This window comes from Papilio polytes, unplaced genomic scaffold, assembly GCF_000836215.1.
Source record: "Papilio polytes unplaced genomic scaffold, Ppol_1.0 DF823879.1, whole genome shotgun sequence".
NCBI classification, from domain to species: domain Eukaryota; kingdom Metazoa; phylum Arthropoda; class Insecta; order Lepidoptera; family Papilionidae; genus Papilio; species Papilio polytes.
The window spans coordinates 1,026,414-1,051,415 of NW_013525325.1; the positions used below are offsets into that span (position 1 = coordinate 1,026,414).

Here is a 25,002-nt window from a genome sequence, read left to right on the forward strand (position 1 = left end):
TGTTACAACAGTTTGAATTTTAATCATTTTAATAAAGCTTTGTTGTAGTGGTCTTAAAATAAATAGATACTTCATAAAGTTAGATATTCGATACAAAGGTTGAAATAAACATGTTTTCAAATCTAACCAAGTCTCGCCACGCCAAGCTATGAAGGCCATAACTCGGAAAGCGTATTACACATACTAATTAAATAACAACAGAATTTATGTTGAACACGCAATCTTAGATTACTGATACGATATTAACGTTTATGGTCAATTTAATTCCTTAATTTTTTAAAGGCAGAATTCCTTTTTAATCTTAATCCTTTTATCACTGTTATATTTGTGAAGAGAACTGGTAATTAATCCATCAGACTTTCAAGTTGGACTTCGTAATGACAGCACACTAACTAAAGGCATATAAAAGACATCGACGCATGCCTTTGAAAACTTTTGTTTACTTTACAGGCTTATTTACTTTTTCCGCGCTAAATATACCTCCGTCAGCGTGGTATTAAAAAAAAGAAAAGTTAGCCTATGTGTTCTTCGAGACTACGTTTTACATCTATGCCAAATTTCATCAAGATCCGTTCAGCCGTTTAGGCTAAAAACTTTAACAAACATCCATCCATCCATTCAGATTTACATTTTACATTGGAATAATAAAAACTAAGTACCAACTCTACATGAAAATAAAAGTTTATTACATTCTGCGCTATGGATAGATAATAAACTTATTTGAAATGAATGGAATGTGAAGGCGCAGTACGGTATGAATCACCTATACCTGTTTCGGATATCAAATACCTTTAGGTAGGTATCACTACTAGACCCCAGCTCTATGCAGTAGTCTCATAAATTACTTCGTAAGTATATTATTCCATGTGTGTAAGTTCTTGAAAACAAGTTTTGACCTAACCCGTTTCCCGTTAAATCGAACGTCCAAAAGAAAGTGAAAATCATACTAACTTGGAAAACCTGATATATGGGCGCCTTTTTCACTCGCAGTGAAAAGCGATGTAATATCTAGGTATAAAATCAGATCAATTCTCATGAGCCCCAATTTAAATATTTCAAATTCCTTGGGATCTACCCTTTTTTTGCAGTCCCTACATTAACTCTTAAATAGAAGATCTGCTAGGTATGCTTTAAAGATTTAAGCAGATTGTTTAGTAACATAGAGTTAGTGTTTTTTTTAATGTTTTAATTTTATAAAACAAAACAAAAGCTATTTCGGTTATAGAAATTAACGATTACACAAAAAGGTTATATATAAAATAAAACAAATGCGGATATAAGTAATTGGTATAATATGATTGACTGGAAATGAATAAAAACAATAACAAAAGAAAAATAACTTACAAAAGTGTGAAAATAAAATTATTAAAGCCTTTAAAGAAATAATATAATAAAATTGAAGGTACATCGACTTAGACATTTCATGTCGTGAATTTATCTAATTTAATTTACTTAAATTGTTAGAAAAATAAATCAAAACATACAATAGTAAAAATATATAAAATAATTAGTTCCAAGACAAGAAAAAATAGTCTATAATCTAAATAAACGTTTATACATCTTTGATTAAAAAAAATAAATGATGGAAATCATAAATAGATTCATTTAGCTGAAGTTGGCTTGTTGATTCATTTACACAATAAAGTAACTTGTTTCTGAGCAAATGAATAATTGTAATACAGAAAATGTAAAACTACATTACAAATATTAAAATTGGTATTTCAATGTTCCAATATAATTACAATGGTATGATTTGTTATCTATTTTTAACCCTTAACTTGGCAGAATTTTATTTTTTCGCATATCAAAATAATATTGATAGCACTTAACCTTGATGACCCAAGGTGTTTAGAAAAAAAAATGATGTATCTCTACAGATACACTAACAAGAAAAGGGTTGATATAAGATCATTGTATACAAAAAAAAATTAAAACTAGAAGAGATTCATCATGTTTTGCAAAATTACATTAAAAAGCGATTTTTAGTATACTACATATATTATGAAAATAATTAGTATTACTATAACTAAAACAGGCACTTTATCTTGGATAATAAAATTTGCACATCACTTTATATTTAGAAGTGTTGTCAGTACATTTTACAAATCTATCGCATAGTTTTTGCATTAAAAATCCTTTATATGGATATTAATGAAGTTTATTATCTATAAACTATAGCTAGTTATTTTAAATAGCACCTACAGCAAATAAGATTTACATCACTGAGTTAATTCCAAGTCAAGAAAGATAAGATATATTTGAAATTGGGTTATGGATTTCTTTATGCTATTAAGAGTATGCTTGCTATGCTTTATGCTATGAAATAATGTGGAATGTATATAATACTAAAATATATTGTTTGTAAGTTGATGATTAGATAATTGTTAATAGTGTTAAGGTTCTCTTAATAATTTAGAGAGCTAATAAGTTTATATGAGAATGTAGATAACTAAAGATGGATAATGCAAATTCAGCGAACAACATGTAGTTCTATTGTAGAATTTTTAGTTGTTATCATTGGAAGAAATTTACTCTCAAGATCTCTGGGTATTTCATGCCAAGCACATTTACCAATGATTGGCACTTCTTCCAGAGGTGGCCTAAATACCACAAGCAATGAGATACAGCATCCATCTGTGGATGGATCAGCCTCCAGGTTAAGCAGGCCCAAGGGTCGGTGTTGACCCACATCGGCACCAAACATTTCAACCATAAACCTTCTCAATGTAGAATGTACACTCTTGGCAGGATTAATTTCACAAGTTGGGAAATGTATTGAAGTTTTCTCACTTAACAATACATGCATTTTATTTGTACTTCTTTTCTTTATAACAACAATTAGTCTCATAAGATTTTTGGAGTGTGGTGTCAAAGCTGGTAGAATGTTTTGATGCCATGTTTGTCCAGGTTTACTTTGTTTTTGCAATTTAGCTTTATCAATAAGATGTAATATATCGTTGGATCTTAAAGATATCTCCTGCAAATTGGATATCCACTTTGCCTGCAAGGATTCTTTATCTGCTCTTGCAGGTGTTTTAAGTTCGCCGCCGAGAATATCAGCGGTTAAAACAAATCTGTACCAAGAGCCACCAGCCGTCTCCACAGTTAATAAAGTCTTAGGTTCACACTGTAAGCCAGTTTCTTCTAAAACTTCTCTACATGCTGCCTGGACAATTGTTTCATCCTTCTCCATACGGCCGGCAGGAAGATACCATTTACCTGCGCAACTTTCCTTAGCTTCTTGCATCATAAGTAAGTCATTGTGTTCGTTAAGAATTACACATGCGACAACGTAAGTTACATTTTTACCTAACACAGGCTTAAAATTTGATGGAGTAGTTGGAGTAATACCTTGAGCTTCTGCAACTGAGTTTTGGTCTGCTATAGTAAAATCACAAAAGTCATTTTCTTCTCCTTCGAGTCCTAAACCATCTAACAAAAGTGCTATGTTGGAATCGACCTGTCGCGACATAGTTACCTAGATTCCGTAAATTTGATTACTTCTAAAATAAAATCTTCAATTAAATGTTTTCACAATGACTTGTTTTAATTTCACAACATATTTTATATTTTTCAATGTATTTTAAAACATACTCGGAAACTATTTGAATTTCGGTAAATAAACAATCATGACGCGAATGAAACGTTTCACGATTTACGAAACTACACGAAACGACCAAGACACGAATGTGATTGTGAATGACATTCATTTGACATCTAACACTTGACATTTGACTTGACAATAAGAACTGAACTGATCAGTGTGACCAAATAAATATTCTGCTGGTCAGTCGTCTAATTCTGCTGAACTTATTAAGTTGAGTTTGGTTATATTATTGTTCGAATGGTTGTGGCTGAAGTGGTTAAGGTTTTAAACTTGTCGTGCAAACACCTAATTACTACATTTTTTTAGGTTTTCAATTTAAAAAAAAATCCTTTGACATTGACAGCTGTCAGCTGTCAATCATATTTACACACTGGACTCGGCTCATCTAAGTTTATAGAATATTTACTAATAAAATTCTGACTTAAACTTTCATAATCGTTTAATATATGTCATGATTTTTAGTTCTTTTAATTATTAAACATGGTGGTAAAAAATGAGGAGCTACAAGAACAAACGAAAAGGTTACGATTTAAAACAAATGTTCATGGTTCTGGTGATTTAGATTCAAAGTTTGCAAAACAAAAAGGTTTGTTTTTATTTACTACGGTCCCCTAACGAAGTATAATAATGAACTCAGTACATTATAAAGTTAATACAAATATAATGTTTCCAGAAGTGCCTGACAAGTCATCGTCATTATTCGCATTTTTGCACGTTGAATTGACTCGAGGATATCTTTTGGAGCATGATGAGGAAAGGTTCTCAGCAAGAAGGGAGAAAGTGTACTCCTTCATCAAAATTCCCCAGGAATTAGAGAAGTTCATGGCATACGGTTTTTTTCAATGCGCCGATTCGCTCCTGTTTGTGTACACATTTTTACCATTACGTTTTATAATGGCATTTTGGTCTTTTTTTAATAGATTATTTAGAAGATGTTTTCGGTGAGTATAGTAACTTTTATTATTTACAAATAATCACTCATGCTCATAAACCACAGGAGAATTCATTAAAATTATAATTGATGATTTGATATTTAAAATGTCATTGTTGGCAATATTGAGCTTCTGATTTGGAATAAGATATATATAGTTAGATAAATACAATGTTGTCCTGATTGTAGCTTCCTTCCTAAATAAAGAAGAGTGCAATTGAAATGTATTTATGCTTATATTTCAGGTTTAATTCACATCAACATGAAAGTATACTAAAGCCAGCTGAGACTTGTGATGTGCTCAAAGGTTTTATATTATTAATATGTAGCATATTAATGTGTTATATTGACACAAATATGATGTACCATTTGGTTAAAAGCCAGAGTGTTATGAAGTTGTACATATTTTACAATATGTTGGAAGTTGGGGACCGTTTGTTCTCAGCATTTGGCCAGGATATAATTGATGCTTTGTTCTGGACGGCCACTGAACCTCGGGATCGGAGAAGAGAACACCTTGGAGTTATCCCACATTTCATTTTTGCAATGACATATGTGTGTATCCTTTTTATTCTGTTAATTAATATAACAGAGATTGCAAGAAAATGTAATCTTTTGTCTGAGGTGATTATAATATATTTTAATTGAGAAAAAATGATGGAAATATATTCTATGTATTTTATGTTCTATTCTTTTTATATTTTTCTTAATAATATTGAACAGTCCTTCATAGTCTGCTAGTGTTGTTTCAAGCTACCACATTAAATGTTGCTTTCAACTCTAACAACAAAAGCCTTCTTATGATTATGATGTCTAATAATGTAAGTAAGAGAATTATCAAATACTAGCTATTACTTGTAACTTTGTCCCCGTAAAATTAAAAAATAATAAAAGATATGTTATTCACGAATAAAATACCTTTCTAACAGTAAAAGATTTCTTAAAATCAGCCCAGTAGTTTTAGAGTTTTTACAATACATACAAAAATGATAAAAATATAAATCTTTCCTCTTTATAATATTAGTATAGATGAAATCATTTATGATGGAAATTACTAGATTTTTAAAATAACAATTATAAAAATGTTAACCCCAGATATTCAAAAATACATTACAACTGTTAAAAATGTGCTTTTTAATGCATTACAGTTTGTAGAGCTAAAAGGGAGTGTTTTTAAGAAATTTGACAAGAACAACTTATTTCAAGTATCATGCAGTGATGTAAGAGAGAGGCTGCATCTTTCTGTCCTTCTCTTCATAGTTGTTCTGCAAACTATGAAAGAGTATTTATGGAGAGAAGATCGTTTTTGGATACTTGCTCCGGATTGCATTCTTGTGCTGACATTTGAAGTTATAATTGACTGGGTTAAACATGCATTTATCACTAGGTATGTATTTCTTTATTTAAACTAGTTAATCATTTAATCAATTTTGCTAAATCTGTAAGCATGACTGTTAAATCTTTTTTTTATCAATTATTAATCTGACACTATTATCATTAGTGGTCATACTAATATTATAAATGTGAAAGTTTAGATGGATGGATGTTCGTTAGAGTTTGTAGCCAAAACGGCTGAACGGATTTTGATGAAATTTCGCATTAATGTAGAGGATAGTCTGGAAGAACACATAGTCTACTTACTTTTTTTTTATTCCACGAGGACGGAGTCCCGGGCGACAGCTAGTCATAAATAAATGATTTCAATAATTCATAATAAGTTCATTTCATTTTACTAATTTGTTTGATGACATTTTTTTCAGGTTTAATGAAATTCCATATGGAGTGTACAGAGAATATACAGTAAGCCTGGCTTACGATGTTGCACAGACAAGGCAGAAGTATGCATTTAGTGACCACTCAGATTTGGTGGCTCGCAGGATGGGGTTCATTCCTCTACCACTGGGAGTTGTCATTACAAGAGTTCTGGTTCATGCTGTCAAAGTAGATGGGTGGGTATTATAAGTTTACCACTATGAATATTTCATATATGTTAAACTTGTTATAGCCTAATCAAGATAAAATATTACTTAACCAAGCCAAGGCCTGCAAAGGGCGTTAGAGCTTAGGAAGAAGAAACTAAAATATTCCTGGTCTAAGAATGCATCAATGTGTTTCCTTATAACGCATCTATTGTGCAAAGAAATTAGTTTTATTTTTTTAGCAATATGCCAACAGTTTTTATATTTCTGGTTAAATAATTTTATATTTAAAAGTGTTATTCTTTATTATTATCTTAAGCTAGCTGTTGCTCGCTACTTCGCACGCGTGAAATTAAAAAAATAATAAAAAACGCGGCATATGTTACTCACTGATTATGTAACTTTTTAATGGTTAAGGAATTTTTAAAATCAGCCCAGTAGTTTTTGAGTTATTTCAATACATACAAAAAACAAATCTTTCCTCTTTATAATATTGGTAGAGAAAACAAAGACAAATTGTTTCTTCACTGGTGTTTCAGTGGAAATTATTATTATTTTCTTATTTTCAGATTTGCAGCAATGTTCCTAATAATTCTGGCTTACTTGTGCTTAATAACGGTGAGGGTTTTGATATCCATAGTCATACTGGGCAAGGCGTGTGCGCTCATCTCACAACATCAGATGGATAAAAATGACAGCCATCACACAACACCCAAAAGGTATTTCCAAACTAGCTTTCGCCCGCGACTACGTCCGTTCTGAATAGAAAAAACAAATGCAAGTAACTTACGTGTTCTTTCAGACTATGCTTTTCATCTATGCCAAATTTCAATGAAATTCGCTTAGCTGTTTAGGCTACAAATTCTAACAAATATCCATCCATTGCATGGTATATTAGTATGGTATAGTTTAATAAACTAGATATATTTGTTCTATGTTTATCTGGATTATGCTTTTTTAGAGAACCGAAAGAAGTTACAAAGGAAATATTGTTTAGTAAGCCGGAGTGTGAAGTGCCACTTGCAAAGAAACCTGTACAGCTCAAGTTCCAGATCCCAGAAGACGTAGTCATTGTTAGTATCTATATTTATATATTAAGACTAGCTGTCCTTAGCGGCTTTATCTGCATGAAATTATAACTTTTTTATTGTATACATCTGTAAAATTTTCAAATTCGAATTCACAAAAGACAGCGGAGGCTCTTATTTCTTTGCTGCTATTGGCTTGTAGTTTTTGTCATTTCCATTATGATAATTTGTTTTATCCCCTAAAAATAGCTTGAAAATATACAACTATTATGATTGTTGAAATTTTACTTAAGGTGTGTATACGCTTTATCATATTAGTATAGACAATGATTTACTAACTTTTTTTACGCTTTTATACAGATTGTGTACTTATAATTGTTTCAGAGCGAGCCGCTGGTGTACGCGTCAGCGGGCGCGGCCGCCATATTCTCTAATAGTGCCATAGATTTAAACGGCGTGTGTTACTTGAACGACACAATGAACCCGCAAGTCAAACAGGAATCGGGAGACTTCCTCGATACGGAACTGGTAATACTTTACAAAAATATATTTATATAGATAAAATAGTCGAATATCGGGCTTCGAATTACCGCTAGATAGGTGGCCCGAATTCAAAGAGATTCAAATAATGTATAGAGGAGGCCGAGTTACTTTTCACAAGACCCTCACTAACGCTATCTATTAATAGATTCTCAAAATTATATGTCAAAAATTATTTTTATTTAAATGAATTGCCAATAGATGTCACTAAATCATACTTAAATGTTTATATTTTATTTTGGAATATGGTAACATGTCAACATAAGATATTAAGTGTGACAATAATCTTAACAACTAACAGAGTACCTTTAAGAAGTTACCGGTGAATAAAATGTTGTTCACTATGTCAAGTCTATGTCATACTTCATACTTCATACTAATATTATAAATGTGAAAGTTTAGATGGATGGATGGATGGATGGATGGACGGATGGACGGATGGTTAGAGGTTTGTAGAGTTTGTAGCCTAAACCACTGAACGGATTTCGATGAAATTTGGTATAGATGAAGAGAATAGTCTGGAAGAACACACAGGCTACTCACTTTTGTTTTTATTAAATCCACGCAGACGGAGTCGCGGGCGAAGCTAGTATTTCATAAATGTCTTTGGGTTATTAACATACAAGTTATAAATATGCAAAAATTGATGTTGTTTTCCGTTAAATGTGTTTGTGTAATTTCAGGCGGAGGTGAGCCGCAGCGCGCCGGACATAAAGTGTGCGTCGGGCGAGCCCGCGCCGCCGCGGCCGCGCGACGCCGACGCCGACTGCCTCAAGCGCCGCGCTGACTCCGAGCCTAACCTCGCCACGCCGGATGACGCCCCGCACGCCCCGCACGCCCCACACGCCCCACACGCCCCACACGCCCCGCACGCCCCACACTGACACCGCATCGCAGGATATTGTACAGGCATGTTCAAACAACTAATGTCTGATTCACACTTGGCCATTACAACTTAATACCTGGACCGTCAATCAACTGGTACAATGTAATAGTGTTAAAAGTCAGTCCAGTTATTGTGCACTGTCCAACTGCTGGCCAAGTGTAAACCAGGCATAATATTTGATTGTAATATACGACTGGTTTGTGTTTAATTTGATTTTTATTTGATGCTGACCGTAGTAGTGTTGTATGGAATTGCCAATATTAAATTTAATTAGCATTTTAATTTGAAAAGAAGTAAAAAGTTGATATCTGATAATATAACCTCAAATTTTGTGAACATACAAATATTAAATATTATACATGACGGCCTTTGCTTTAGTAATAATTGTCGGAAATGCTGTAAATTTGTGCAATTTATGAGATTTAGTCAAATGAAATTGTATAATCAATAGTTAATAGTAAAACATTGACAATATAAATTATTTAAAAAATTTGATAACATAACTTTAATAAGTTTGCTAACGTTTTTTTGGAATAAGGGGTAATTTATTTTATTGTTTTGAGCTGGAAAATAAAAAAGCAGTTGGTGCAGGTCTCTATAAATGGTTTCATTTGTGACCAAAACGGCCATTCAAAATTCAAAGCGAGTCAAACGGACAATTACAAAATCTGGTCATACTTTGTTGTTTATTTGAACTGTTTAATAAAATTATTGACAAATGCTCATATGCACATTGATTTTAGAATAGAAATACATTCCAAGTTAAATACAGTTTAAGATACAGATTTGTCTACGGTCGGTGATTTACTGCGGATGTAGTGTACAAAAACATGGTTGTCTCTGTTTTTTAATTAGAATGATAGTTGGTGTGAAAGAGATGACATATTTTTGTTTATAGCAGTGGATTTTGCGATGAGTGGTAGACAAATGTATTCGCTATTATGAGCACATTTCTTTTATCACTTGAGTGACAATTTAAAAAAATAAACTGCTTAGGTTATTAGACCCATGAAGTATTCTTTTGTATCGATTGTTTTTAAGCAATTTGACTTTTATTACATAAATTCATCTTGTATTGATAACAACTTAATTTAAATGTATTTCTTTTTAGTTCCTTACGAAATGTTATTTAACTTGTGTGTTAAGCAGCCGACTGTAATGTTGGCACGTCAAACAGAACAATACTCACGTTAGCGACGTGCCAACTCAAATGCCGGCTACTAAAATTTGTTGATCTTCGTATATTTTTTTTAGTTGTTAATATTGATTTGAGTGTCTGATGTTATATTACTATCTCTGTCTCTCTCATAGGATTCATTTCATCTAGTCGTATACTGACAATACTAAATACAAAGCAACTGTGTTTTGAATGCCGTGGTCACATATCGCTGTCTTTCTCTTTTCAAAGGGAATATGAGGGATGACAATATCTGTGATCAAGTTCATTGCACTCGAAACACAAACGTGATATGTTTAAAGATGGAATGGTCTATAAAATTTTGTATTATCTATTTATGTTATATTTTTATTTTTTAATTTGTGTTTTTTAATGTTGAAAATGTTACATAAAAGTTGCTTCTATCTGCTTAACTGAATAAAAAAATAAAGCGATTCTTATATCTAAATTAAAAAATGTTAAAGAATCGTTTCAACTTTCGGCCTATAAGATTCGCAATTTGCTTTCAGAAGCATATGTTACATATTAAATAGGTCATGGTTTAATATTGTTTAGTTTTATCAAAATAAATACAATATGATGATATAGTCTCACATAATACAGGTCGATTTTTCCATAGCATGGTGTTAATATTCACCTTACATGTAAAGACTGGTTATTCTTGTTTAAATAGATACCATTAGAACGATTCATGTCCGGTTTACATTATTCTAGTCCAGCGCAGGATTGCACTGTGTTGTCTAGGGCGGATTTACATTCCAGTTATCCAACGCTGGACTTTTTTATATCATAAGGTGGCAAACGAGCAAGCAGCTACCTAAATCTGACTATATGGCGAAGCGACCGCTGCCCATAGATATTCATAATAGTGTATGCGTTCACTACCCTGACGAAAGAGGGTACGCACATAATCAGGACACTTTTTCGTTCTATGCGTCTCCTCCATCATCAAATCCACGATCCCTTCCCATTCTTTTCTTATAAGAAATAGGATGTGAACGAAATAGTACTAAAGTTGGGCCTTCGGCACCACACTCATCAGATGAAACGTGGAATTGCTTCCACTTCACGCCTGTCTTCTGTGTGGTCGTGGTATTTCACCGGGCGAGCGCCATTCGGACTGGAATAATATAAACCGAACATATGAATTGTTGACTAACGGAAGAATATGGTTTTTAAAACTAATAACAAAATATATATAAAACGCACATGTTTTACAGAGGTAACAATTATAACAACACAAAAGAGTTAATAATATGTTTTTGTAACAATGTTTCGGCCGAACTTATAGTTTATAAAATATAATTTGTTGTAAAAGACAATACATGGTAATAATTAAATTATTTCTTATTTATACTTACAGTTCTAATTTGATTTTATATGTTCCTAATTTTTTTATGTTTGAAGTTGTAAAAACAAAATATTTATAATAATAAAGTGCCAGAATATTAGTTTGTCTTTTATTTGTAATGTTCCAGTATCTATGGTAAAAGAAATGTTTTGAAATTTGGCACTGGTTTAGAGCATAGTCTGGAAGAACACATAGGCTACTTTTTATCCCGGGAATAGTTACGGTTCCCGTGGGATTCATTAATTTAGTTTTTTAATGTTTACTCGATCATTCTGCAACGGTTCAACATATCTTATTGAAATTTGAGGCAGATATAATACAAAGTCTAGAGTATACATGGGATAAGGTTCATCCCCGAGAAATGTCCGGTTCCCGAGGGATATGTAGCTTTTGTTATTTATATAGTTCGTATGTTTTCTAATCCACGCGAAGGAAGTCGCGGGCAACAGCTAGTTAAAAATAATTTTAATTCAGTGCCGAAGATCCATATCATTTACTCAGCTTTGGAAACAGAGGGACATAGTATTTGCTCGAAGGTGATTTGTAATTGGAAATTAAAAAAAAATGTATTAAGTGCCATCTATGTACGGTCTTCTCAAAATAATTTCTTCCAAGAGCAAAGTATACAAAATCAAATACAGATGTCGCTAGCAAATCTTTATTTCTTTAAAAAAATTACTCGCAAACATTTATTTAAAAAATGTAAAGAAAATAGACTCACCGGTACTTTCTCTGAAAGGTACTATATCAGTTGTCAAGTTTTGTAGTAACATCTAATAAAACATTCTAGGAAATGATATTAAGCTCCATCTAGTTACAAAATAAATACAATAATGTCATGTGGCTTTGAGTAACTATTTACAGATAGCGTTAGTGAATTCAAGTGTCAACTATGCCTACTCTAGAAATATATGTTTTTATATCTATTTGCTCGCAAAGAACTTGTTTTCGTTTATTTAGCCTTAGCTCTTTGATTTTCTTATTGGTTATGCAAGATTAGAAAAACAAAGTCGTCTTATTTAACGTGTTGCCCTTTTGTTGAAACATAGCATGTTATTTCGATATGAACTTTACTTTGATTTGAAAAGCATAGGAATGTTCCGTCAACGTTGTTTTTCTCACTGTTACACGGCTTATAGAAAACAGTGTCATTCTTTTCTGACAAATTAATATTTTTGTTTGTTAATTTCGACAGTGTAATCCGTGGTTGTCACTACTTGATCTAAACGCAATCATTTCAATACGTTTGTTATCTTACTAATCTTATTAATATTATAAATGCGAAAGTTTAGATGGATGGATGGATAGATGGATGTTTGTTAGAGTTTGTAGCCTAAACGGCTGAACGGATCTGAATGAAATTTGGCATAGATGTAGAGCAGAGTATGGAAGAACACATAGGGTGCTTATTTTTGTTTTTTTTTTTAATACCACGCGGATGGAGTCGCGGGCGAAAGCTAGTATTTAATAATAATAATTTATCGGGAAAATTAAACGACATAAAAGGAACCACAGGCAAGGTTAGCAGGATAAAGGTAAACAATATAGTATCAGTTTTCAACAATTTGTATTTTCGCACCTTAGGTGATTTCATATTAAATAAAAATTTCTTTTTCTCTTATATACACATTAAATTCAAATTTAGTCAGAGTGTATTTACAAATATATTAAATAGTATTTAGTAAAAATTAGTGAGATTTAACAATATACTTAAATTCTATTAAAAACTAATTACAATATGTTTAAAACATCAACAACACCTCTTCAAACATCCAGTAGAGTGCAGCACTGGCGACTGCGACATACGCACTCGTTTAAACAGCTCTCATAATGAAAATCGTAGTTACTGACTATAGTGTGAACACCTTGAAATAGTTTTGTTTCACTTTGAAAATCGACTAAGAACTAGAACATCAACGTGAACGTAAACAGTAATAATGCGTAGCACCGCCACAGACCGATCACAAATAGGGCTCGGCACCGACGTGAACATCGCAGTTGCCTTGCCGTATACCAACAACGAGATGCAACACTACGTAAATAGTTCAAGAATTTAGTCTTCTCAGTTTCCATCGTCACTCGTTTGTCTATCATGCAATAATTATATATATCTATCTACGCTAGCATTGTCTAACAGAGACTTTGTCTCCTTTAATATAGTAAAAACATTGTAAATGCGTACATTATATTTCGTATAACGTTTTTATCAAATATTTTGTTGTACGCATGTGTTTATCGTTTGGCGCTTATTCTAATTGACGAGCTCTGGCATCGTGGATGGTGTGAAATGTATCTATAAAATTTATAATAATTTAACTGGATCTGTGGTTGTACAATAATGGTTTTTAAAAAACAATTTAGACGGCGATATGTAATATTTGTCAATTATAAAGCGAACTTAATACACACGTGGACAGTGTTTTGTGATTTTCTCTTGCAATTTAAGAAAAAGCGGTTTGATTTTTAATAGATTATACATCAATGGCATTATCTTGTACGCTTGTCGCGAAAGCGAACGGAACTAAAGCGAAAACTGCATGTTTGCCAAGTGAGTTTTTCTGCTAAACCATTTGGCGGAAAAGAACCAAATTCATGTCAGTTTATATCGCTTTAGTTTCAGATTTCTTTTACTATTTTGAATTTTGGCGCGAGGGTCAGAAATATTATTGTCGAATTTCTAAATTCATAAAGACCACCGCCATTCGAAATACCACCCTGTCAGTATATATATATGTGTTGAAACAATGACAACACTTTTTCTGGTGGAACGCTTGATTGTTCTTAAATTACATATGTTTAAACGATTTACATAACAATGCAACGCATAATTAAATATATAACAAATATAAATTTCCAACTGATAATGCACCTAACTTATTGAAGACGATTTTATAAATATTAAACGTTTCATCATTACATGTTAGGCTATTTGTGCTTAATTTTGTACTAATAAACAATCTTAGAAAGATTTGATCGTGAACATTCTGTAACAACAGTTCGATGTACGTACACACCGAGCAACATGCGACGGTGACTTGAAAAGTCGTAACTTAATCACAGTAACTGTAATATGAATACAAAATTATACTTACAAGTAATTACATGTACACGAACTTATGAGTATTATAAATAAAAAGCCCATCTCTCCGAGGACCATACTTGCAAATTATTAATAAAGATTAAGAGATCATAATTTTAAACCTACATGTTAATTACTTTTGCTAGATTAGTCTAAACGCACGACGATACAAGCACTGTATGCCACTGGGAGGAAACAAGACAATTAATATGTTGAAACGAAGAAAATAGAGAAGAAGGCTTTATACTAAAACAGGCGTTAGTGCAATAATGTTTGTGTAAGAGAGATTTGAGCAAATTTTGTTAAAACAAATCAATTGAGCAAGAATAAAGGTTGACAGTGACTGTCGAAAATTAATATAAAATGTAAAAATAAAACAATAAAATAAAGTATATGAAGAAAAACAATAGTCGACATTCGCTCGTTCACATCTTCGACTAGAAATATTATAAAATAAAACAAGTAGCGTTACATTTACACCAGGTATAACATTACACCTATCACTTACATAGCAGTCGTGTTACATTTAGTATCATTCAAACTGCCGTGGCACGCGGAATAAAGTTAAACGAATGGCACAATTTCACGTTAGTTTAGTCAAGTATATAAGATTAATAAATATTTAATACAATACTTAAATAGTTAACAAAGTTAAACAAAGCTTGCCGACCGGGTGTCGACTCGCGGCTGAAGTTTACCAACCCGGACGACTTGCCCTTCACATTTCTACTATTCATGTGAAGGCTCAGTTCATGTCACACTCACTTCGAATTTAAACAAATTAGTTTATAAAACACGTTTCGTACTACGTCAGGCGCGCGCCGCTCAATCTAGATATGTGAGGATGCTGCGCAGAGGATCCGTGGCGACCATCCTATACAATACTTCCGATGCGTTTAATCACAACATAGTTTTAGGCCGCACCGCTTCCAGTCTACACTTGTTCCCGGTCCAGATCGATAAAATCTGATGTCAAACGAATACTTCGGATCGACCACATCCAACATATTAATAACAAATGTGTATAAAAGTTATATACCTACATATAAATTTCAGTGAATTTACAAATGTAGACTTAATAAAGCTTCATTTAAGACCGTGCTTACACCTAAGCGATGAAATTATTTGATAACTTCAACGTGTGCCGTTGCCGCTGGGAGATGGCGCGGCGCGAGTGGAATGTGTCGGCGGAGCGCGGGGCGCGGAGCGGCGCGTGCGCTAAAGAGGCTCGTGCGGCGGCGCTGAGCCGCGCTCGCGCTTCAGCCGCTGCTTGAGGTGCACCTTAGCGTGCCGTTTCTTCTCATCGGACCGTGCAAACTTACGACCGCAAACGTCGCACGCGAACGGCTTCTCACCGGTGTGCGTCCGCACGTGCGTCGTGAGGTGGTCGGAGCGGCTGAAGGAGCGCATGCAGATGCGACATTGGAAAGGCTTCTGGCCCGTATGGATGCGTATATGGCGCGTGAGCTCGTCGGAACGCGAAAAGCGGCGGTCGCAGCCGTCTACAGGGCAGGCGTATGGGCGCTCGTGCACGGGCGTCTTACTCGGCCTGTTAGGGTACTTGCGCGGTTTGACGGCGACGAGCCGCAGAGGCTGCGCGCTCTGCTGGTACACCTGAGAGAGGATCTCGTGGCCCTTGCTCGTGGAAGGGTTGTATTCGGCGAGCTGCACTGGCCGGTCGCCCGCAGGACTTGGGTAGGGCTCGCGTTTGGGCACGCCGGATGGGCCGGGCGCGGGTTGCGGCGGCGCGGAGTACTCCTGCGCCTCCCAGTGCTGCTGAACCGGGTGCGGCGGGTGCGGCTGGTGAGACGCGTGTGGCTGATGCGGCGGGTGCTGGGCGTGATGCGGGGGCGGCGGACGGTATTCGCAGTGCTGCGGCGCACAGGGCTGGGGCGGGCAGTACGGTGGCTGGCACTCCGGCGGCATCAGGTCGACGCGCTCCTCGTACTCGTGCTGGAAGTACTTGTCGAGGCCGGGTCCGGGGCCGGGTGGCAGCAGCCATTGCAGCGGCGGCGAGGGCGCACGCTTGGCGGTCGGGGGGCCGTACAGTGAGGCGCTGGCGCTAGCACTAGATGCGTTACTGGCGTCCTCAGCGCGCGCGCCCGGGGATAACGATGCCTCGTGCTTGTGGCGCCGCGGGGAACACCCCAGCGACAGTTCGTCGCCAGCTAGAGACCCTGCAACAAGCGAAAATCCCACATTACTACGTGCCAGCTAGCGTACGATTATGACCGGAAATTTAACACGCATATTATAGTTGGTATCGACACCGTTTATAATCGTATACAATATTTCTGCCATTTGAAAGCTTGTACAGGTCGGTACATTCATTTTCAAAGTTATGATAGGTAAAATCATTAAAACTTATAAGTTTTAACGTTGTATCGTAAAATATTTATTGCATTTGTGTTGAAAACGTCTCTATCGATTTAGTAGAATTTTTTTCCGTCAGACTGTAACGCGCTGAAGGGCTGCCCGGATTTGTGATGACAGAGATGTCAAACTAGTGCTCGGTGTACCCAACAGTGATGCAGATTTTTGATTCGTTCATCAATCTTAATTAGAAAGGGGCAAATGAAGACGTAAGATTCGTTGTGGAACATGCTTTCGCCGTACATTGTCTCTCATTAGTCATTGTTCGTCTAACGTCCGGCGTGAGCTAATTAGGCTCAATGCTCGCGTCGCGGTGCCAGATACCATCTCCACCAAAATTAATGCGCTATAGTACGTGATGTGTACACGATCGCTCTTATGCCCTGAATATAAAACGTTAGCCTGTCGCCTAACCTGTTGTCAAACCTGTTGTTACATTTTAATTTGTACGTAGCATGTCATAATCTGACTGAGAGTTTAATTATCGGCTGACTCTATGCGGAAAACGTATAACAAGATGAGGAATATAAAAAAATTATTAAAAATGCGCTCTCGTGGCTCTTGCATTATTCAAGGTATATATATATATATATATCAATAATAGGCAAGTCTCTATTATAAATAAAGCCTTATTTAGATTATGAAATAACTTTAGTATTCGTACATCGATATTAAATTATGTATTTACTGTTTTTAACAGCGCTATGCAATAATTTACTTTAAATAAAATTAGAAACATCCTCCGTAGCCGTATTTAAAAGGCTGAGTTGTTAATGAACATGACGAGAGTATCATGTTTTTGTATTTCTCGGTAGATTCTTTGTAATTTCAAATTTTTAGTGTTCCATTTAGGAGTTTATTCAGTAAGGTACTGGCTATTGTTATAACAATAAAAACAAGAAAATAAATGTAGTTTGACAAGTCGATGTCGGGTTTATAATTCTTTAACCTTCTTCTTTAATTTTAAAGAGTTATGTATACTTTTAGCTGTGTTTAGTAATTGTTGTAGTCGTTCGCGTGCCGAGCGTTGTGCGGGAAACGGTGATAAGTGTGTCCGGAAGCCGATAGCCGGTATCAGTACGAGGTGCCGCGGTTACCAATGCACTCCGACCATCACCGATACAATTAATGCTTGTTATAAATAAATTATGATGGGCTTAGCAGTTGGTTGTGTATATCATCTTTAACATTCCCTTTAAAAAAAGAATTGCTATTCCCGTCTGGCTTCCGCATGGAATTATAAAAAAGTAATTTTATTGTTTACATTTGTCAAATTATTAATTGCAAATGTCAAAATGACAAATTTTGGCAAACTGCCTTTCTTGATGTTGGCAGATTGTAGTTTATGGTCCCTATCCCACATAAAGGTTTTTTACAATTTATTTATCTCCTAAGTTTATAGCATGTAAAAATAGCCTAAAGCGTGTCGTTAGTGTAATGTAAGGCTTATTATTAAAAAAAAGAATTATTCAAAAATATGCGCTGATTGCTGACATCCTACGCCATCTATCCTAGCGTGTGTTTACGCTTTATTATATTAGTATAGATATAGATATCACAATGTGTGTTAATAAGAGTCTGTATAATTTTTATGGCATAATCGGATATTTGTATTTTTAACTTGAGTTAAACGTACTTTACTTATGGATACAAAGTAAGTTTAACTTATATAAAAGAGTATGCCAACTCAAGTACTAACATTTCCACTTGGTTATAATACTAACAGATAAGTGTGAACAGTTTTCATTACATTTTTCTATACTAATAGCTATTATAAAAGAGGAAAACTTTGTTTGTTTGTTTGTAATGAATAGACTCAAAAACTACTGGGCCGATTTTAAAAATTCTTTCACCGTTAGAAAGTTAATTTTTCTATGTGTAACATAGGATATATTTTTTCATTTGTTTATTATTACTTTCAAATTTCACGCGGGCAAAATCTTGTAAATCTATACGGCGGATGTTCATTTTTATTATAATTTCTGGTTAATACCATGTTAGTATGACATTGGAGCTGGCCTGGGATGGTTTGTTATGGTTTACTGTCGCCAAATAGCGTTTACACTATACTACTTGTATGCCAGCGCTGTTTTGAGCACTACTGTCCAACCATACAGGCGAATCCAATTTCACTGTAGTTTGCAGTTTTCGCGCTTTTGAGAATGAGATCAACGACCTCAGTGACAAACGGGAAGATTATTATTTCTTTATTTAGCTTAGAGTTTCAAACAATAAATCTTAATGCCATGTTTACTTAATGCATTTAATTAATTTAAGTTGCAAGAAGTTAATTAGTCGTATGAAAAGCTAAGGAATTATAAAAACGTACCTTTATTTTAAAAAATCAGTTGTTTATTTTTGTTGTTATTTGATGTTAGTAGAAATCAAATATCTACAACTACAAGATGCAAGTGTTGTTTACTAATATTTTATCCTATATTTTATTTTATTTTAATGTATCGTGTTATTGTTTGACTCGGACTGATTGCTACCATAAATATGTATGTAAAATGGCATTTCGCAAGCGTACGCTTAATGTCTCAAAATCATGATTCGTTAAAATATTTCGCCGGGCGCTAGAATCCCGGTATCAAGTTCAAAGAGTTGACGTATGTTTCACCTAAAATGTATTTTAAACACTATCTATGTTTTTATGGTAAAGCCATGTATTATAAAGTTCTTCCGGTAAAACACTTTTTCTCACATAACATAACTGTCCAAATTATACTACATCGCTTCTCTGCCTAAATTACAACAGCCTATGGGCCACTACTTATGAAATTTAACGTTTCTATGTCTTTATAATGACAGGAACATAATTTTGCCGTTCAAATGTAATAAGATAGGTAAGTATGTTTATTTATATTTAATTTTGTTATTGTGATTTGATAAATACCTAATTTTGTAAAATAGGAAATCATGAAACATACCACTTTATTTATTTCTTTACATAAGAAGTTATTTTTACGCTACCAAGAAGAAGCAAGAAGATGTTACTTAATGCACTGTAATAATAATGCAATCTTATAAATTTACTTTTAAATTAGACCGTCATTTCTTTTTATAAGTTCATAATTGTTATAAGGCTTTAAAATGAATTAAAAATAGTTTCATCAGCCAGCATTAACTCTCTAGTAGTAGTCGTCGTAGTAGAATGATAACATTTGAATGAAATGCATAGATATATTTACCGAATCCTCGATTTCATTACGTCACTAGTAAACTGAACATGAATGACAATGGCAATCACTGAAAGAACACTGGAAAGCGCGCGGGCGCGAGCCGGACGACGACGACGCACCGTCGGGTGATACACTGCACGTTGTCACTGCAGCGGCTCATCAACAATAGCCGAGCGGCGCACCTGATATGGGGGGCGGCTCCAGCAGGTTAGGGAAGAAGGCCGGCAGGTCGGAGGTGGAGACGGGCGTGTTGAGGTCTGCGGGCGCGCCGCCGATGCCGCCGGGCAGCGCGGGCGCTGGCTTGAGCGCGCAGTCGAAGCCGAGGGCGCCCATGTCGGCCAGCGACAGCAGGTGCGGCCCGGCCGGCGGCTCCGCGTCCGTGCCCATGCCGTCCGGCACCACCTGCTCCTCGGCCCACGGGCCAAGCGGTATCACGAACAGCGCCAGTGTGAAAACAGCCGAACGTGCGGCCGGCGCGACGAGGACTGGCGCCGCGCGTGCCGCGCGCCCGTTTTATCAATGAAGACTCGGTCCCATATTCGGTAGCGGCGCGCGCAGGCCGGCCAATCGCACGGCGGTTGCCCCCCCGCGTGACGTCACCGCCCGGTCCGCCCACCGCCCCCGCCGCCCTGAGCCACCCGCCACCCTCGCCCCCCTCGGGGGCCGCTCGCCGCCGCCGCCGCACGCCCGTCTCGCCGCGAGCCTCCGCGCCAAGCGCTCGGGCTTGCTTCGCTTCACACTGCTCTGTGACGACCGGCGTTTCTGTTTGTTTGTTTTGAACGCCTTTACAGTTTGAATGTTATATTGAAGTCATTGATTAGTTCGCTAGTTGCTACGGTGGCGCGGCAGTCTCTTTTCGTTTTTGTGCTTTCATATTTACTTTACTGAATGTTTTTATCGTAAGTTTATTTCTACCAAAATTATGAAAATAAAAATTGTGCACGAAATAACAACCTACACCAGTTGGTCAGAGGATCTGCTACACATTATCTAGAAAACAATAAATTGTATTTGTTTTTATTGCCTAATCGTTCCATAAGTAAAAAACGAATTTCATTGGTTAGCTGAACACACCAAAACTACCAAACCATATGTGACCCAGGACGGTAATATCTAATAATAATATGATATCGTTTGTTATATTTAAAATCCGTCGTTCACGATGACTATTTTGCGATAATAACAAACTAATATAATCCAATCAGATAGGTGACAGGTACAAAAAAAATTGACACGATGTGTAATCAACTACAACTCTTCTTTGTGCTTTTCCTTCTCTATTTTAGTAAGCACCTATAATTTAAATATGAACACTTCCAGTAAGACAGTTTGTTTCTTTTCTGATTGATATGACGCAAATAAGTATGAAAAACAAAAATATATTGAAAACGATAGACAAACTCATAATGTACTTACAGATACTTTTTATTAAGTTGAAGATTTAAAATAAAAAAATTCAAATAAGTCAAATATTAATCTTTGAATCTGTAAATACGAGTATACCCTGCCTTCTGAGGGAACACAGGGTTATGAATCCACTAAAACCTCATCAGTGGCCAGACTCTACTGCTATAGAAGAAAATTTTTACCTAAGAAGTTAAATCAAAGTTACGAAAACAGTTCTGCAAAAAAAGGTCTAACAGAATATCAAGTTTGAAAGGCTTTTTTTATATTACGAGAGTAAAATGAATTTATTGAATTTAAATACAGGTAATATTAATATTTTATCATTGTCTACATGAAGTAAATAACCTTGTCCAGTGGATACAAATATCCTTAATTAGGTAAACGGAGCCGCCTCGCTCCACTTTGATCGCTAAATTGTAAGCGACTAAATTATATTCCTATAGAAACTTTAAAACCACTTACTGTTTTATGTACATGTAAACCGGTTTTTTCTTCAATATCTATCAAAAGATTATTTTGATATAAATATCAATCAATGTTAAAACATTGAATATACTTAAACTAGCTGTTCCCATGCGACTTCATCCGCATAGAATTATAAATATTTCATTTTAATGTTTACATTTGTCAAATTATCAATTGCAAATGTCAAAATGACATGACATGATGTCAGACCATGAAAACCTTGCTTCCTTGGTGTTGGGAACAACTTATGGTCTCTTTCCCACATTAGGGTTTTTATCCAAAATATTTACCCCTAAGTTTAATGACGTGAAAATATATAGCCTAAAGCGTGACCTAAGTTCAGGGCTTTTTATTAAAAAAGAATTGTTAAAAAATATGCTGTGATTGCTGACATCTTAGGCAACAAAGAACTGTGTGTTTACGCTTTATTATATTAGTATAGATAAGATTTAAATCATATGGTAATTTAATTTTCTTCCAAGATGTCGCAAATTCGCATTTCATCATTAAACCAAAAATAAATTGACTTCGGAATGACTCCATCTCCTCATAGTTTGTCATGACTTTTAATTATAACACTAAAGACTAAAGTAGAATCCGTTTATGCGGCGTACGTGACGCATACAAAAATAGTTTGGCAGATAACGAACTATTGAAATAGACTGCGTCATGACAAAAGTGTTAGCAAAGTGCGATGAGGAAGGACGACCGCAGGCGCCAGGACTCTCGCTGCACGAGACACGCCGACGCCGGCGCCGGCGCCCAGGCCCACATGCAGCCGGCAGCCGCTAACCCAATTATCGCATAACGGACACGATAAAGAAAAATAACAAACCCACGATTTCACCGACATCTAATTATAGCGCGCTATTTGCGTGTGCGCGGGCGCGGGCGGCGGCGCGGGCGCACGCGGCGCATTGCTCGGCCGCGGCGTCAGGGCTATTCCCGGCCGTCAGCTGACGAGCGCGTAAACACCACGCGGCCGATTGACGTGCAACGCGAACAATCGACTCTTCAGCAGGTGAATCACACTACCGAAACGTCCCAGCTGGGATCGCTCTAAAATTAACTTGACTACTTTTGGTTCGGAGTCCGGAGGCGGGGTTCTATTTCCGACCGTTACCTCAATGCGCGTTGTCTATTTGTAACGCGCGAGTGTTTAATCTCGTCTACATTTTTATACGATATCTTGAACGTCATTTGCTAAGTTTCTTGAGGAATCATTAATATTATCGACTTGTACAAGTTATTTGATGATTTAAATTGCGTAAATATTCGAAATAGATTAGGTTATGTGAGTAGCTTCTAGCATAGGGGTTAAAGCGCAAAATTATGTATGCTATGAAAATAATTTAGAAACATTTCTTTTCTACAGAAACTAAAAAAAAAAACAAAGTTAAGTTACCTTCTTCAATTTCAATAATGTATAGGTAAGCAAAGTCGACAATATGATAATCGAGGGTATCTCGTACACGGTGTGTCAAAAATGTCATGACATCATATTGGTGGTAATGGAGTGGAAGAAGTACAACCTACATGTTCGGAGTGTTTACTATTTACCACGAGTAGCGTCGCCGGCGTACGGGCGGCTTCCCACGGCCGAGAGACACTTATTGGTGTGTGGATGTCACAGACTGGGACTTTCGCACGCATCGTAACTGAATTTACTGTTACTATTATCCACTGACGTTATTACTGTTATAATAGGTTTCATATCGTAACTTGATCTTGTCAGCAATTGAAACTGTCAAGAATTCACAAGAGATTATTTCAGTGACATCAACGATGGCTATGTTTATAAACAAAACACTGCTAAATATCTGACATAGGCAATTGAGTACTAATTTCAATGTAATTTACCGTTACATCAAGTAATTACCAATAAGCTACATAAGTCGTGTAAACATGTTTTTCATCATTGAAAAAGGTATCCGGATTTGAAGACTGCAAAAATATTTTGCATATTAAATGTATCTAAGATGTTATTTAAGCTGTAGATCGGCTAGATTGGTTAGAGTTTCGAGATATATGTATTTCAACTAACTTTGAAAAAGTTATCTAGGTTCAGATACACCATACATTAAGTTCTTTATTGAAATCACTCCTACCCTTTCATAAATACATGTTTTTGAGATGTTTAATCACTGGAAACTCTCGGTTAGTTAGTATAATTTTGAAACAATAAACATTGTAACTGTGTCTTAACGCATAGAAAGTGGTATCAAAATAACTAGCGGTGGGTCATTTGGCGAGGTGGCGAGGCTAAAGCAACGCTAATAATACTCACATTGCAAATGCAATCCGAGTTGACGATGCTCTAATGATAAATATAGCTTTGATGAATGTATTTCAATAAATATCATCTCTAAATTCATTAACGGTGAGACGCGTGGATCATAACCCAAATTTCATTGCCGCATGATTTACGACGCAGTAAGAACTGCGGCCTAGAAATGTAATTAATCTACAGAGGCCTAGTTTGTAGCACTATTCGTGTAGATCCCTTAGATTCTGAGTGTCTTCTGACTTGATACTATAATCGAAGGAAATGTTGCAGGATTTAAACAATTTATACATGAAGACAGTGGAAATTCATAAACGAAATAGATTTTTTTTTATAAAATAGGTTGTCCAAGTTTAAGAAAAAAATAACCGAGTTGATAATATTCTTTTTAAAGTCGTTTAAAATACTGAGTTTACTTTCATTGCTATTTACGATTTTGTCGATATTGTGAAAGTTGAAAACAAAAATCCAGATGACCGATAAGTTGCTGCTAAAATGGCATGACGTGACGTGATTAGCGCGGCTCATCGGACAAGCGACGTGACGCAGGCCGAGGCACGTCACGCTGTCACGCTTATAATTACACGGACACTCGAAAACTAATCTCGAAACACATACATCAGCCCATGACGTGGGTCGCGCTCGGAAAAGCTTGCAAATGTTTATATTGCCACATTTAGAATCTGTGTAATCGAAGCGGCTACGTAACCATTCTTACGTAGTTTTGAGAAGATTGCCCGCGGCGGAGTAAGGTACGGCGATAAACAGCACAA

At 35.8% G+C, this 25,002-nt stretch overlaps 3 protein-coding genes across 3 annotated transcripts; 1 reads left to right on the plus strand and 2 right to left on the minus strand.

Annotated features, from left to right (window-relative positions):
• Positions 1–2,466: 2,466 nt before the first annotated feature.
• LOC106103048 (8-oxo-dGDP phosphatase NUDT18) lies at positions 2,467–3,696 on the minus strand. Its single transcript, XM_013282693.1, has one exon. The coding sequence runs from the start codon at positions 3,470–3,472 to the stop codon at positions 2,471–2,473; it is 1,002 nt and encodes a 333-aa protein (XP_013138147.1). The 5' UTR covers positions 3,473–3,696; the 3' UTR covers positions 2,467–2,470.
• A 255-nt stretch (positions 3,697–3,951) lies between these two features.
• LOC106103047 (protein TAPT1 homolog) lies at positions 3,952–10,477 on the plus strand. Its single transcript, XM_013282692.1, has 10 exons — positions 3,952–4,193; positions 4,281–4,548; positions 4,784–5,097; positions 5,262–5,359; positions 5,687–5,925; positions 6,299–6,487; positions 7,027–7,176; positions 7,419–7,530; positions 7,870–8,013; positions 8,709–10,477. Exons 1-10 carry the CDS (start codon positions 4,088–4,090, stop codon positions 8,907–8,909), a joined length of 1,821 nt encoding a protein of 606 aa, XP_013138146.1. The 5' UTR covers positions 3,952–4,087; the 3' UTR covers positions 8,910–10,477.
• A 2,654-nt stretch (positions 10,478–13,131) lies between these two features.
• LOC106103066 (early growth response protein 2) lies at positions 13,132–20,553 on the minus strand. The gene is made up of 2 exons (XM_013282728.1): positions 20,256–20,553; positions 13,132–16,695 (listed from the first exon to the last, which is right to left on the minus strand). Exons 1-2 carry the CDS (start codon positions 20,458–20,460, stop codon positions 15,737–15,739), a joined length of 1,164 nt encoding a protein of 387 aa, XP_013138182.1. The 5' UTR covers positions 20,461–20,553; the 3' UTR covers positions 13,132–15,736.
• Positions 20,554–25,002: the final 4,449 nt, after the last annotated feature.

Excerpts from the sequence above, each read along its gene's own strand:
- LOC106103048 (XM_013282693.1), bottom strand. The coding sequence starts at position 3,472 with ATGTCGCGACAGGTCGATTCCAACATAGCACTTTTGTTAGATGGTTTA.
- LOC106103047 (XM_013282692.1), top strand. The coding sequence starts at position 4,088 with ATGGTGGTAAAAAATGAGGAGCTACAAGAACAAACGAAAAGGTTACGA. Across the intron at positions 6,488-7,026 it reads CATGCTGTCAAAGTAGATGG|ATTTGCAGCAATGTTCCTAA; the intron begins GTGGGTATTATA and ends TCTTATTTTCAG. Across the intron at positions 7,177-7,418 it reads CATCACACAACACCCAAAAG|AGAACCGAAAGAAGTTACAA; the intron begins GTATTTCCAAAC and ends ATGCTTTTTTAG.
- LOC106103066 (XM_013282728.1), bottom strand. The coding sequence starts at position 20,460 with ATGGGCACGGACGCGGAGCCGCCGGCCGGGCCGCACCTGCTGTCGCTG. Across the intron at positions 16,696-20,255 it reads GGAGCCGCCCCCCATATCAG|GGTCTCTAGCTGGCGACGAA; the intron begins GTGCGCCGCTCG and ends CGCTTGTTGCAG.